General features: G+C 35.9%; 1 protein-coding gene across 14 annotated transcripts in view; it reads right to left on the reverse strand.

Annotated features, from left to right (window-relative positions):
• Positions 1-16,581, reverse strand: part of PDE1A (phosphodiesterase 1A) — a 183,837-nt gene that overhangs the window by 113,599 nt on the left and 53,657 nt on the right. The window contains exon 1 of one of the 14 annotated variants that reach the window (XM_083842814.1): positions 3,977-5,945. The exons of 10 other annotated variants lie outside the window; for them this stretch is intronic. In XM_083842814.1, the coding sequence (XP_083698940.1) occupies positions 3,977-4,029 (53 nt within the window). In that variant the 5' untranslated portion in view covers positions 4,030-5,945. Of the gene's footprint in view, positions 1-3,976; positions 5,946-16,581 lie in introns of those variants that run through there. 3 more of the 14 variants (XM_083842818.1, XM_083842829.1, XM_083842821.1) reach the window with 3 other exon arrangements.

Consider the following 16,581-nt stretch of genomic DNA (forward strand, 5'->3'; position numbering starts at 1 on the left):
TGAAAAATAAAGTTACTGGTATAGATTATTCTTATTCCACAAATGATGGCAGTATAAATATTTTGTAGAAACCTGGTCTTTGTAAACATACGCAATATACTGCACAGCCCTCACCTGGCATCACCTATGTGCCCTGCAGTGGTGTAAGAATCATGCTGGAACAGCTTCTGCCAGCGGATTACAGTAAGATTCAGGATCCAGTTTTTGGAGCTGATTTTATCATAAAACAAAATAACAAATCAGACTTTTTTATTTATGGAACTAGAAGTAAGAGACCAAATGATTGGACTGGGTCATTTTCTTAGTAAAAGAGGAGATAAAGTTACAGAGAGATCTAGTCTAGTTAATTGCAATTAATACAACGTCCATAATATATAGTGAACAAAGATAATGGAACAACAGCAACAGTACAAGAAGCTTCTATCATAGGCAGACACCATATTAAAGATAGTAGTAGAGCTCCCTGAAGAGTTAGAAAACAAGTGTTTTTCCACCCTTGTTCTCTCCCAAAAAGCAGGAGAAAGAACACCATGAACACTATTTTTCCACAGAAAATGTGTCAAACAGAGAACAGAAGAGAGAAGTATTTTGAAGCTAATGTATTAATATTTTTAAAAACACATTAAATCAAAGTTATACAGCAAAGAAAAATTCATTGCTATTATCCAGCTACAGTTGATCAGGAAATCTCAAAAGGCCATGGATTTCTTGAAATAATTCCAGGTTTTCTTGGATCCCACTAAGGCAGTTACCAGAAGAACAACTTTTCTTATGACACTCTGATTCTTTTGCTTCCATTCACAGTGAAGACAAAGAAGACCAAAGTCACAAAAAACAACAAAAAGCAGACTGGAGTGTAGAAAAGCATTAGCTTCAGTGTAAGCATTGACTAACGATTGTGGAAATTCTTATGTTAATAGAAATCACATAAATCTGAGAACTAAAACACTTATTATGTCATCTAATCTATGCAGTTGGCAGGAAAGGATTTGTTTCCTAAAGCATATTTTATATGGCTTTATTCAGTCCAATTTTAAATGGCAGAGCTATGAAGCTCCCACTGCATTCTTTGAGAAAGCTGATTTGTTTATTGTTTGAATTAATTTGACCATTTCCAGTTATAGCAAATATGCTCAAGATGCTGGTCTTAATAAAAATATGGAATGTCCTCAGTAATTTATGTTAGCATTAAAATAGCTAGTGAATATCCAAGCTATGAGCTCTGTTGAATTATCTTCGCATATAACAGGCTGATATTTTGATATTAACAAAGGCAGGAATCTCTAAGTATTTAGCAGTTGGGTTCTGATGCAATTACAAAATTTCATCCAAATTGATGTGATTTAGTAATACTTCTATATGATTCATAAGCTTGGCTTTTTTACACAGCTATATTTCTGAATGAATTTTTTAGTTAATTCGTAGCGCAACTAGGTTGGAAATATCAGAAGTTACACTTCTTTCACAGCATTTTTATATTATTACCTCTTCATGAATTCAGGATTTAACAAAAAAAAAAAAAAAAAAGAGTGTGAAATAACTTTTTTATTATTGATTTCCACATCTGAAAATATAGTACTTATCATACTCTTACACAAAGGATTGGTAACATGGAAGGTAACATTTACAATAGATCCTCAGTCTGGTGTTTGTTTGGTTTTTTTGTTACTGGAAAGGCAACTCAAACAAAAGCATATATCCACTGTAAATGTACCTTGCTAAGGAAGATACTCACAGGTACTTAAGTTCTGATATAGCTCCCAAGAAAGACTTGATTTTTTTAGTGTACATCTAAAATTACTTTTGGCTGTATATACAGATTACACTCACACATACACACACGCACACACTTATATATGGGCAATTTGATATTTTCTTCTTTTTTTGTGGGAAAAAATATCATCTGAACTGCAGATTCAGTTACTTCAAAGTAAGGTTTGCACCCAGTAAAACCATACTACTTACATGGGAAGAAAATTACAGGATTAAAAGGACTGAGGCTAAATCTTCACAATATGTGTGTAAGAGCACTATTTCACTGGAGAATATTTTCCAAAGTCAGAAGGAAAATGAACTTTAAAAAAATCATCTGCTTAATGTACTATGATAGCATCTGCATTTACTGTACATGATACGATCTTTATGGCATACGGAGATTGTCTTTCTGTTTGAGCTGCCTAAAATATTGTGCTGGTCTCGACCTTGGAAATGTTTCTTAAGCATTTACTGTACTATAACAGAGATCTTTTGCCAGAAGAGTCACTGCAGAGCCGTGGGCTCTTAGGGGGCTTTCCATATTAGGGGCTTTCTTGCTCTGGATTAAGCATGCCAGCAATAGTTAGTTGCTGCTCTGTATTTAAAACTGATTTGCAGGAATGAATTGGGTAAGAAATGTTGAAATTTCTTGTATTTCATTGAATTAAGCTTACAACCACGAGACAATTTAGGGAGATATCCATTAAGAAAACTTTTGCAAACTATCCAGTGCTACATGAGCTACAGCAGATTTCTGAACACATCAGGAAATATGCACTTCACCCGCAATTCTAATGGCCCCAAAAGACTGTGAAGAATGTGCTTTTATAATAATTTTTTAAAGGTTACAGTTTATTGGATAGTTATCATTGATCCTTTAAAAATGGTTACAGATGTTTAAACAGAAATATAGTGAACTAAACTATTAATTTCAGTCAACAGCTTTCTATAAAATAACGTCTTAGCCCCACTTTATTAAAGCAAAGTGCAATACATTTCATTTAATTTCTGATATAAATTACATAGCAAATCCACACAGGACTTTCCAATATAAGGTTAGCATTTAGGCCATTTCATTCCTGTAATAACCTTTTAATCTCTGTATTCCCTTTCTGCACCATAACTGTACACTACTGAAAGACTTCTCCCCAGGTAGCAGAACATAATCCTGGCATGGCTACCTGAGTTTACTCTGAAGTTGAAATGCCAGCCATTACTGTAATCTCATAATATATGACATCAGTAGTGGCCATCCAATAAATAACAAACCTGTATTTGCTCTGGGACCATCTATAATCTTATATTTATTTGTCATATAAACACTGTGGTTTCAATATCCTACTGGTCATCCAGTAAGAGTTGGAGTTTTGTTGAAGATGTCACTAGCCATAAAAAGAAGTGTGAACTATTGCAGGTATATTTAATCCTATGGCCAATGAAACCTTACTAGTAGTTAGAGAAATATTATTTCCCATGCAAGATCACTTAGTCTGAAGCTAGCAGTGGCCAAAGGAAATAAAGGGGTATGCTTTAGTAAAAGATAAATAAAATAAATCTAGTCCTGATTTGTAAAAAGAAATTTACAATTGACATTAAAATATAAAATAATCAGAAACTTATTTCATGGATCAAAATCACATATGTACGAGGCAGTGAAGATCCACCTCACAAAACTTCCAACTTGTTACTCTTTAAACATGAGCTTTTCCTATCAGAAGAGTCTTGTGAATTAGTTATATTTTAATCCCTTGGCTGTATGTCCCAGCAAGCAAGTTCCTTTACTCTATAAGGCGCATCATTTCAAATACGAAAACTCTGCCACCCAGACATAGTCAACTAAACCAACCAAGACTCATGTTCCACATTTAAACAGTTTTATAATTCCAGAATACACTGAGGGACTGCAGAGCTGTAGGAAAACAAAACAAAACACGCGCACCAAAAAAAAAAAAAAGTTTCAAGAGCTATGTTGCTCCTCTTTCATAATAAAGGCAATCCCCCACAAAACTATAGAAAATGTAGATGACAGAAAGAAAAATCTGCAAAGTCCCCATACAAGGAGAAAAAATATAATCTGACCACCAAAATTATCTAATAGTATCTAACATTAAACTCTTTTTCTTGAGCAATTTTTTGTGTGTTCGCATATGAACTTTAAGCTAACAAATAGGATGTAAAGTTCATAATGTCTTCAGTTCAAAGAAACAGTAGCATCACTTACCTAAAGATTGGTCTTTGGAGATGCTTTTTCTTGATTGTAACACAATCATCCATTTAAAGACGGAAAAAAGACTTCTTCCAGCAAATAACTCCAAAAAGACCAGGGAGTAACCAGGAAACTTGGTCTTAGCTACTGTGCTGCAGAGAGCACACAGAACGATATTTTGGTGCTGGGGGAAGCCTCCCTCCCTCTTTCTGACAGTTGAGCAGAAAAGGGCCATAGAGGCCACATAAGACAGGCACGTCCGTGCACCAGCAGACCTTACAGGCTGAGCAAAACTGGAGTCAAGTTGATCGAAGCACAGAGTTGTACTGGATTCCTTTCAACTGTGCAGGAAAAAAGGGGAGCTTTGCCAAGTGCTACCCAGGTAAAAATGTTTTAGATTATTCCAGCCATGAGAGCACTTCTTACACATGCTGGTCAAAGTCTTAAATGCAGAGTCACTCTCTCCCTCGCTCTTTAAAACACACTGTTCCAAGGCTCAACTTGTTTTTCTTCAAAATAAAAGTTGTGCAGCTGTTTCAGCATTCCCATGCGAGTACCTTCAGAAAGTTTGTTCTGGTAAAAGAACTGTATACAAATTAATGAAGACGGATGGATCTGGTCTGTGAGGCTGGCTCCACTTCAAGAGATTGTAATTATTTTACAATCTGGCTTTTATTCACTCTGGATGATGTGTGGCTATAGCTATGTAAATTAAAGCACTGCTCATAATTTTTAGCATTCATAACCTAATAACCTAGAGTTGGCTGAAGCAGAATATGGTGTTTGCAGCTGGTAGTACCATAACTACATAAAACAAACCAATGCTATGTGAGTGAAGAAAACAAAGCTGACCAAGTTCAGATAGTGACAGTAGCAAACTGTTACTGTTTGCAAGATAAGATTTCAACAGAGATTCAAAGTCAAGAGCTTACTCTGACATCACGCTGACATAAATCAGGAAGAATTCAACCGCAGCAAACAGAGGCTGTAACGAAAGCTTCAAGGCAGGAGCAGGACTGTGGTTCTCGTGGGACTGGTCATGAGTGGTTCAGGTGAGATACCATTTCCCAGGCACCTCGAGGGGTCCATAATAAAGTGGTGCTGGCAAAGGTCTTGATGCGAAACATGAAACCCAGCCAGAGGAGCAGAAAGCAAGCAGCGAGCACTCACCCGCGTGCAGCTGGCTGCACAGCACCCTGGCACTGCATGCCCCCTCTTGCGGAGGAGGGAAAGGACCCACCACAGTGGTTCCTTCCCTGTGATCCCATTTCATTCCAGCTTAACTCTCAAAAAGCACTTACTATGTGCTAGGTAACGTTTCTGATATGTGACAAGCAGGATCAGGAAGGCTGGGAGTCTTTTGCAACTGCAGTATTGGTTGGAGGGAGAGCAGAAGAGTGGTAAATTTACACAGTTAAGAGTATAATACTGGCATTATCAAATTAAGCATGAGGGACACTAAGTCTGAAAAAAAAAAAAGACAAAAAAAGGTAATACTGAGATGTGACTTAGGCTGTACTTGACTAAGCAAATTCATACTACATTATCCACAAATTATGAATTTCACCAAATTTCCATGAAATAATGATACATAACAATCAGGGAGATAACCAATATCCTGGTAATATGCACTTTCACATAGGAAAATTTAGGAGATTAGCAGATTCTACTGAAACAGGTAAAATATCTTCCTAGATCTAATATATGTTGCTTATAGAACATCATGATAGTGCAAAGTTTGGTTAGCCTGAAACTGATCCCCACACTACATGAAACTATTTCCATGACACAACCACTGAGCAATTATCTAAAGAAAAATGGTCAAGACAGCCATCACCAGCTATTTATTGTTGATTCAGTTTTACCCTGCCCCACTTTTTATTTCTACTCCTTTGAGAAGTAGACAGAATTACACCTTCATCAAGACAACTATCTTTATCAGATCACAGGTTCATTTTTGTCAGGATCTTGAAGGATCTGAGGATCTTTCTTCAACAATATGCAGTGTTCAGAGTGCTGTCATATTTTAAAAGCCTTTCATGTAGTCATGATCTTTCTTATTCTTGCCTGCCAAGATTCACATTTCTTTTCATGCAGTTTTCCTGCTCTGGCTTTCAGCTTTTCAAAATAATTTGCTGCTTTTTGAAGCATGTTCACTCACCGTCTATAGAGAAAGCTGCAAATCACAAAGAAATTTATCTTTTCTTTCTGTTTCGTATTATGTGCATAGGATTGCTGTACTTAGGTTATTCAGAGAGATTTCATGTAGCTCAGCATGATGATCTTGGTATCTTCTGAGAGTTTCAAGGGAAAAAAAAGATCTTCAAATCCTCAGTGAGTGCTATACCGAATATGTTTTTCCATTGAACTCCCCAACCTTTCATCTAGCAGTTTTACCAGTCCCCAAACTAGTACACATCTTAACAATTTTTTTTTCTGGGCCTAGTCCAATGAACATTGTTGTTCATGGGACTTCCATTCAAGCATGGCACTGAAAAAAGTACTGTTTGGGGGAGCTGAAATTCCTGCAGTGTAATTACTTCGGCTACAAGGAATTTGAGAGCTGTTAAAAAAAGGCAGGGAAGGAAAATGTGAATATTAAATGACAACAGAACTTTGTTTTAATTGGATAGTTTTTCATCTTCCAAACAGCCTTTTTTTGTCCACTTAGAGTTTTCATTCAACACAGCAACAAGTCACAGAATTTTTCCATATAATATTCAGAAATCAGCTCTACTTGTTGAATGAGTATGCGCACAAATTCTTCAAAAAGTGCATTAAAAAAGGTATGACAGGTTAATTAGACTGTATGAAGCTTGAGTCCAACTAAGATGACTCCTGCATTGTTCAGTTGAAAAATCAATATATAGAATATAGAATGTAACTTTTTGTAGATTTCAGTATTGGATAATCCAGCAGTGATCTTAATCAATATATTGATCATGCAGAGATATTAATCAAGGATATACCTGTACCAGATACACTGAATGAAGGCATTTTTATTAGAATGAGGAAGTATCCTGCTTGAAAACACAACAGCAATTTTTAAAAGTCCTCTATAGATAATATACATCATATTTTCTAGCTTCATACTAATCCTTTCAGAGGTAATTAGAATGGTAAAAATCTGTTTAACTGATGCCCTAGAGATCTCTTATTTAATTTCCCAACACTGGATGAAAGTCAAGCAGAAAACTCCTGAATTGTTTTCCAATGTATTTTCCCATTGTTGTTGCTATTGTTTGCCCATCACAACCAATGACTATTCTTTCTAAATGATGCAAGCTATTTTTACTTCATCTCCCAAGCACATATTCATGTGAAAGCAGACTTTTTCGACTAAAAGCATATAATACTTTACCACTCACAAAAACAGAGCTTCACCAACATCAAGATTTGTAACTACAGTTAAATTTTGATGTCTAGTACTATTTCTCAATCCAAAAGATTACATGTGAGCTAGAACCCAAACTATTTTACTCTACTTGTTTTAATGTCACATTTTTCTCATTGATCTGTAGCTCTTTGCCAGAAGTCTAGAAATATAATTATTTTTCCTACTGTAATTTCAAATCTGTTGGCAATTAAGATGGTAACTAAGAGGTTTGACATTTAAAGCTTTAATCCATTACATGCCATAATCTGTGTTCTGCTTCCATAATAAAGCAAGGGGTCAGAAATCTTCCCCTGCTCAAGAGGAAGCAAGAGAACAAGTGGAGAGATAAGTTTCATGCATCCATTTATTTTATGGACTAATTAAAGTAGTGAAGAAAAAAGGAAGACAACTACTTCTACATACTTCTCTCTTTACCTTTTTGAAATGTACAGGTTTGAAATATAAAAATCTAAAATGGGACTTATGCCCAGAATGCTATTTTATTTTTCAGTACAGTACCTGGCTGCAGTTCACTGTTTAAGATGTTTGTAAAGCAATTAAATCACTAAGTATGAAGATTTTTTTTTTTTTACAGTAGGAAATCAGTGTATCTTGTGCATCTCCTAACAAGATTTACATTTAGGTACTTATATTGGATTAAATACACTCTGTAAAGGCAGGTAGAGCATTCCCTATGCATAAGAAACTAGAGGGAGTGATGTGAAATCTACCTATGCCGTCACCGTCACATTGTCAAGGAAGACTGTTTTCCAAGGCTTTCTGCAAGACAGAATAGCTGGTACAGGTTCTTTGTAATGGTGTGGGGAATATATCTCTCAGCACCCGTTTTGCCTACTTCAAGTTCACATGCAGGCTCTCCTGTTCTGACACTATTGAGCCAATAAAATCACCCAGCTGTCTGATGTCTTGTACTGTCCCCAGACACTGGTTAAATTCTATAGGAGACGCTGTGATTGCCTGCCACAAAAAGGTTGAACTTTATCACAAACTCATCATGCTTAATTTAGAATAGTACCTACAAAAACTGCATTTGTATAATGGTTTAAGAGCTAAATTATAGTTACCCACATTCTCCTTATAGCTACCCATATTCCCCAGCACAGTTCATCCCATCATGGATCAGGCTGAATGCTTTTTCTCTCAACAGTTCTGTGAGGTTTGCATTAAGCTGATTGCACTCTGTGTACATAAATGTGTAGGACAGCCTCAATTTATTTCTTTGTGTTGACGTCAGCAAAACCCACTCTGGAACTTAACCTAATGACTTCGCCAGGCTTGAAAAACTAGAGAGTACTGGAGATAACTGTGACTCATTCAGAGTACAGATAGAAAAGTTGGCAAACATTGCTGGATCTATCATAGTGCATGTGGTAAAGCTCTGTGCAAACAGTTATGCAGGTCTTTAAAATCTGGCTTCCCTTTTCACTCCTCATAAGTAAGAATATTTATAAAATTGTGTTATTCTCTCTTGCTTTCCCTGTTTATATGCACACACAAACTGAGCAGAGACTTACGTCAATGCCATCACACAGATTAATTTCCCTGCTGAGACTTTTCTGCTTAGACTAGAGCACAGTAACTTGGTTTAAGAAGCTTCCCAGTTCTTCTCTTTTGCTATTATATTTTTCTACATCTTAAGTCTTGAGCAAATCAGTGGTACTTTTGCACAGAAGAATATCTCCACAAGTTTTCTTCACAAACAGGATCTGGCATTTTGTGGGAGGAAGCTCATCTTCTACAAGCCTCTGGGTCTCAGCCTGATATTTTCCCGGAGTATCTGACTGGTCCCTTCATTTTTCAGGCTTTCTTCGGATGTAGCCAGTCATCTTCTGCAATACTACAGAAGATGACTTTCTCTGCTACTGCAGGAGCACCTCGAGGAGACTCACCCAGCATGTCTTAAAAATCAAATAGTGTCTGTCAAAGTCTGTCAATAGTGTCTGCTCTCTTCATTGACTAGACATTTAAGAAGCTAGTTTAGACTAAAGGACAGGTTCATTGAAAATTATAATACATCGAACTTGTATTGTCATTTCACTAAGGTGGGAGCATTAGTTAATCTTCAAAGTAACTGAAGTGACAAAGTATCCTGCACCACTATGAAGAAGGATGGTGTCTAGAATCCCCCTACATGACCATGAATGAAGAAATATCTATCATTTTTTTCTGATCAGAAGATAACAGAATAGTAGTTGGAAGGAGAAGCAGACTAACCAGTTGTTGAAGTACATGCTGCAGCTCTGCAGCATGAGGAACAGGAGCCAGAATACAGACTGAGCAACATGCTATGAAATGCATACCTATAGACAGATAGACATACAAACAAATACATCCATATAGATACCCATGATATATAGACATCTATCTATAAATAGATACTGAAACTTAACAGTTCCGGGGAATTAATACCAAAAAATACAAATACCAATGTCTCACAAAACATTGATTCTCCAGATCAATATAACTCTTCTGAAGTACTTGACCAGTATCACAGGTATTTTGTTTTGATTCTACCTGATATTACTAGGATGTTATACTTGGTATCTTTAGTGGAGAGGAAGGGAAGGGGGGGGAGGGGAAATGAGAAGGAGAGGAAGGGAAATGTAAAGAAATTCCTTTGGGATATATGATGCTAAATTAGTGCTGAGATACACAAGTCAAAACATGGCATTTTTTGGTTTTGAGCCAGTGCAATATTATTGTTGGCCACAGATGATGAAAATTCAATTTCTATTGGAAAACACTGTAATTGATGTGCTTTGAGTTTCCTAAATGTATACATATAATGACAACCATATAACAGACAATAGAGCAACTTCAGACTTACACACTGTAATTTTTTAAGGGAGTAAAAGGGATATAAAATGCCAAGGGACTTAGTACAGATGGGCTACAGAATATCAAGTAATTATTTTTTTTTTAAGTTATTGCCTTAAATATATGTGACAGTATAAATATTCAGAACAATCTTTAAAGATAGGAAAAATAGGTTGGAACAATCTCCAAAATAATATGAAAAGGATAACATGAGTAACTGTGGCATACGTTAGGAATGGCTATTGGCCAATGTCAAGATCATGACCAAAAGAATTTATCTGCTAAACAGCAGCTCTCCATGGAAAATATATGGCCATTTAATAGGACAGACTGTGCTAAAAAGAATCAGAAGAGACATGCTACATTGTGGATGCTTTTTCCTTGAATTCCTTAGGTGAAGAAAGTTCTCAAGAACTTATGAAATTTCTGAGCTGACTGTGAAAATTTTCTCTATAGTAGAAGATATCACCTGAAAGTCTGGAATAAAGATGCAAGAATCTGTCATAGCTATCTCTCCACTGCATAGGTTATTATTCTTAACTCGCATTCAAATCCAGTTTTCCATTTCTGTGTAGGTGGCAGAGTATGATCTTCAAGCAAGTTAAACAATCAGTCATACATAATAAAGAAACCATTGCAAGGCAACTGGAAGAGTTTTAGGCCTGTTCTGATTAATGACATATTAAAAATAAATAACATTCTTTAAAAGATTTTTTTTCAGGTAATTGTGCTTCAGATACATTGGTAATATAACTTTTTCATTTCAGACTCTGAAAGTATTTTGCACTGCCTTAGTCTCCAAGTCTAGCTATTTCTTAGCTTTCTGGAATTTCATTCATTTTCATTGGCTAAAATACTCTGGCCTACACACAGTTATTGACATGTTCTGGTTTTCCATCATTAGATATCTGGCATCCAGTTTGAGAGACATGGAGACTAGGAAGTATATACACATGCATTTCCCTAGAGGATTAACAGTATCTGGGAGCTGTCACAGTGTCTTTTCCTGTCAACTACTTGCTCTTTGGTCACATTGCCATTATCCATAGACCAGATACAAAAGAAGTTGCAACAGCAAAAACTCTACAGGTGATTTTATATCTTCTTGCAAAACTGTTTCTTTGAACCAGCATCGCTAATAATACCAGAGCTTTGCTTTCTGATTGCAAAAATTGCTTTTAAATAATGGTTTCCCCGCAGATGTCTTGAAATCTGACATCCATCATTTTAACTTACAAATAGTGATAAAGAAATTCTGTGTTCAGCTCTACCCCCAGATATGTAACATGGCCATAGACAAAAAATGTCTTGTGCATGACTCAGAAATCTATTATTCTAACACAATAACATTTTGATCATTCTTATCTTTGTAATAGAAAGATGTTCACAAAACATAATGCACACGGTAATGATCTGATTTTTTTTTTCTATATAGATTCTATTACTGTCTTTCCAATACAGACTGCTGGATTTCAAGGATAAGAAAACTGCATAGATATATCCTTTATTCTACATATAAGTTACCTACATCATTTTGCTCCATATACTAGGTCATCATCTCCCCCCAACACACAGTACATCCCAAGTCTGTGTTTATTGTAATGACATCTGTCCAAGCATGCCAGGTGTGCGTGTGCTAGTGGCAGACTAGTGGGAAGTTTCTCTCTCCTAGCAATACTTTAAGGACACCCAGAAAAATAATTAAATAAATAAATAAAAAATAAAAAAACTTTGGTTGTTTTTAGCATTAGCATTTCCAGAGGAAAATAACAAGTAAAGTTGAAATTTAAATTCTGTATATCACATATTTCTCTTAGCTCAGTAAAGTGAATTCTTACTATGGCTGTATTACAGAACACAGCTCTCCCAATAATTGTAGTCTAGATTTTAGAGAAATCTTTGAAATGTATTTCAAATGCATCAGCTCATTTGATTTTAAAAGATTCTGTGCAAAAATGACAGAGAATCCTTCAATCTCTTGTTGGAGAAAGTGAGTAGAATTCCACTTATATACAATGCATTTCCCCCTGAAATCACTGCTAGAGACCCTGAAGAAGGGCTCACTAGTGAGTCTGTTTTCAGGACCTGTTACTCCTTTGGAAAAGTTTCAACAGTCAGAGAATCTACAGTAGGTAAGTCAGAATATCACCTAGCCAACAATGTTTTAAAATAAATGCAGTTCTCAGAAGTAGTTTAGTGCTCACACTTTTCTTCAAGGGTCATAAGTTTGCAAGCAAATGTAAGATAGAAAGGACTTGACTAGCAAATGTGAAATGTACCAAACATATTGCACTTTATAAACAGTGGATGAGTCATTGTTTCCTGCAAGGTCTCTGCCTGGATTTTTTTTCTCTTCCCCTTCTTCATAGCAGTAAATCTTTTTACTTTCATACATTCAAAATCTCTTTTCAGAAAAATTGACTTCAAAACTGTATTTGAACCACAAACTGGAAAAAAAAAAAATGAATATGCATTCATTTTATACAATAATCTGCCTGAACTAAAGCATGAGGCTGACTAATTTTGCTAGTTAAATTCTGAGATACTTAAATGTGGGTACAATATAATTGGCTTTATTACTCATACAATTATTTTACATATGTACTTAGCACACATGTAATGGGCTATTCTGCCAGCTCCAGAGAACATAGTGTTTTCCTTATCGACTGAGAAGACAAAGCACACACCAAGGCATTGTTAACTTCCTTACATATGGTTTGTAGGTGTACCTGGACCTCAGAACAAGTCGGTATTTTTCACACTGAAGTCTTAAAACTGAAGTAGAAGCAACAAAGACCATCATTTTAATGAATTATGTAGATTCTTTCAGTTCTTTCATGGAACTGCCAGATTTAAATGTTATTAAACATTTTTCATGAATCACTACTGAATGATAAATTAAGACACAACATTAAGTGAGAAAAAGATTTTCTAGTAATTAAAAATATCTTAAGAACAGGTGGAAAATTGTTTAATAAAATGTAGGCTAAAACTGGCCTCTGTATAATATTTCGTAATCTAAGCTGGAGAATAGGTGTGTTTTTCCCCATCCAAAAAGGTACCAATTCCATAGTTGTTACCAGAATTCTACCACTCAGCTCCATTCATCCCCTAAAACAAGGACTAACAGTTTTGCTTCAAGCTCATTCTAGCTTGCCTTTTATCTGGAAACTGTCAGAAAACACACACAGAGTTGTGTTATTGTTATGATTCTGGACTGTGTTATGTGGGTACTTTCTGATAAGAATCACAACTGACAATTTGAACTAAACCACCGTAACAGAGTTCAGATGAAAATAATTAATGCAAAGATGCAAGATTCTTTTTTCAAGTCGCATGAACTTCATGGTTCCTCTTAGTCAACACATCACAATATTGTGTGCTTTCATTATCTCCTTTTTACAATTTTCTCTGACAAAAGCAAGAGTTCCCACGGAATTCTGCAATACAGTGTTTATTTTGACATCAGTTTCTTCTCTGGCAAGTGTATTTTATACCAGAATTTGTTTTTGTGCTCCTACCTGTTAAATGTTTGACACTCGATAATAATTTTAATCTCTTTTTTATGAGTAGCAAAATCAACTCTCTGCTAATATTTAGCATACTTTTTTCTCTTTAATACCAAATACATATTCTCTACCACTTTTAAATACCACTGCCATGAGCACACTAAGACTCTGTTTTTTATACATACTATTGTCAAGCAATAAAGCATAATGAGACTAATTTGAAATGAATTATATAAATAGCCAACTAGCAGATTTTTAATTATCTTGTTGCAGAATTTCTAATTAAGCATGGAGATCTGCACTTTCACTAACATTGCTCTGCTACTATAATGACAAGACAAGCTAGAACTGGAATTAACATGTTCAAGATAAAAACATTCAATGCAGTCAAACACTTGAAATAAAATAACACTGAATATTCTGGTTTGGTGTAGTGAATGACTTCACTCTCTGCATACATGTAATCAAGAAACTACATAACGGGTTTTAACACCCTTTGTAACAAGCATTTAAGTAGCATGTAAAGCGAAATGAGCATGTTATAATTAATGACTATATGGCAGGTGCTAAAATATAATTGTTCATGTAACAGCCTTTCTTACAGAGCAGTTGGGACATTTATGAACCTGGTGTTCCCCGACTCTGTACAAGCAAGCATCCGTACCCACATGACTTCTGTCAGTAAAATGTCAATTACTTCTACGAATTTTTCTCACTTGGATCAATGCAGTGCTATATAATTCCTTTATTAGTTATACTAATTCTGCTGTTATATTCTTTGACCCTTAGGAGATGATTTTTTTAGTGAGATTAGAGGGACCCGCTTAAAAACTAGATTAAGAACATGTCACAAAAGCACATAGCCTAAGGAAAGCATTACGGGCTACATAAGGTCAACTCTGTTATTTCGGCATGATCATTTTGTAGAAAAGAAAGGCAAGGAAGATGATGGAACTTACAGGAATTTCTGTATAAAAACAAGTTGTTTTCTACTTCTGATAACTTCTGTCTTTCCTAATGTTGTGTATACCACTGTTTATGTTCAGAGGAAGGGATTTTCCTGGTTTGAAGAGCCTTATCTTCTGTGGGGTGAGTTCCAAGAGTGACTGTGCTGTGAGGAAGATCATGTTATAAAGCCAGGATGGGGGAAAGTGACAAATTACACTTCTAAGTGGCTCAGGGTATCAAAAGCAAGAACAAAGGAAATAACCTGACTGAAAGAAGTGAATCTTTAAAAGCTCTAACCTAGCTGACACTTTTTGGAAACGGAAGGAATAATTGCAGACTTAAACCAGGCTCTTCTAGCAATGGCTGTCACCAGTGAGAAAATAAGCCAGAAAGTTGGTTTAGTTCTTACAGTAACTGGTTCTGATGCACTTCACATTATCAATACTTTCCTGCTAGATCAGGCAAGGGGACTTAACTAAGAAATTGTATTGCAGATGCTAAAGTTGTACTCTACCTACAACTGAAATATGGAATCTGAACCTTTGAGTTAAAAAAAAAAAAAAGGTGCTCTGGGACAAAAATTATAGAGTGATAGTAATGAAAGACTGTATCTGCTCTTGACCAGATAGATTTGCAAATAAAGAACATTTTGCACTGCAGAGTGACACTAGGAACGTTAAGAAGGACACAAAACCTCTTAAGACTAACACTGTATGTGGAGCTCAAAACCAGATACATAAAAACAGCATTTTGTAAGCAATAGAATCAATGCCCACTGTTTGGAAAGAGAAGCATGAACTGCAGGAGCTGGATCGCTGTGGAGTTCACAAGTGCTAGCAGAGATTTTATCTCCCAGCATTTACCTGTTTCATAACAGCATGACACTAGTTAATTTTGTTTAAGTTTATCATTACCTTCTGGATGCTTTTCAGCACTATTGAAACGTAGCTAGTTGTTCTCCAGCCTGTGTTTGTACAGCTGATTACTGCTGCCTAGATGTGGCAAAAGACTGGCAATTGCACTGCGTTTTTGAACCACAGCTATCATTTTGAATTCTAATTTTTCCCTCCACTGTATTCTCAGCTCTTCCTGTAAGTTAATAACACTTCAAACTTGTGAACAAAAATTGACCTGTGTCAGAGCATTTCAGAACCAGTGGATACATCTTCCTATTTTGACAATAAACATTTGGGAACCCTTTGCCAAATGTAATTTCCAATATGTGTATGATTCTTAGAAAGTTCTCTGAGCCCTACCAGCAAGTACATGGATTTGTTTCTCAAAGAGCCACAGAACAAAAGGGACTATAAAGCAAGTGACTATATTCATTCAGTGACAATGGCAGAGGAAAAAACAAGTGTAAAGAGGCAGAGCCACCACACAGCACACACCAAACTCACACTCTCATTTCAGCCAACTATACCAAAAGCTTACCTTCACATTTCCAGGAAATAGTTTTATATTAGTAACAGTTGTGATAAATGACCCTTCATTCCGTTAAAAATGACATTGACTACAGGTAAAATATAAATATAGATCGGAAAAAAAGTGTTTCACCAACTGTATAAAACCACCATGGAAACTACATGCCTCATGACTGATAAGTACACTATCCTCACTGTTTTTCTTAGATTAATCTAAAATTATGACCTTAGGGTAATATCTGAACACTTGTGAAACAGCTTCAATTGTCACTTTACAGTGATTTAGCTTGTTATTGCTAATACTGCAAAGTCTCGCATGCTTATGCTGTATCAGGGGTGGAAGCTGATCACTTCGCTGAACGTTTATTGTTATGTGACATGAGTGGCATTTGGAAAAGATTAATAGCAAAAATAACCTGGTTATTTTTCCTTTTTTTACAGTGTGGACTGATAGATAAAACTATGGGCTGGGGCCTAAGACCCCTGAGCTTTTGATGAGGCCATTGATTGATCTCAGATGGGTCA

Source organism: Anser anser (assembly GCF_964211835.1).
Source record: "Anser anser genome assembly, chromosome: 6".
In the NCBI taxonomy this organism is placed as follows: Eukaryota; Metazoa; Chordata; class Aves; order Anseriformes; family Anatidae; genus Anser; species Anser anser.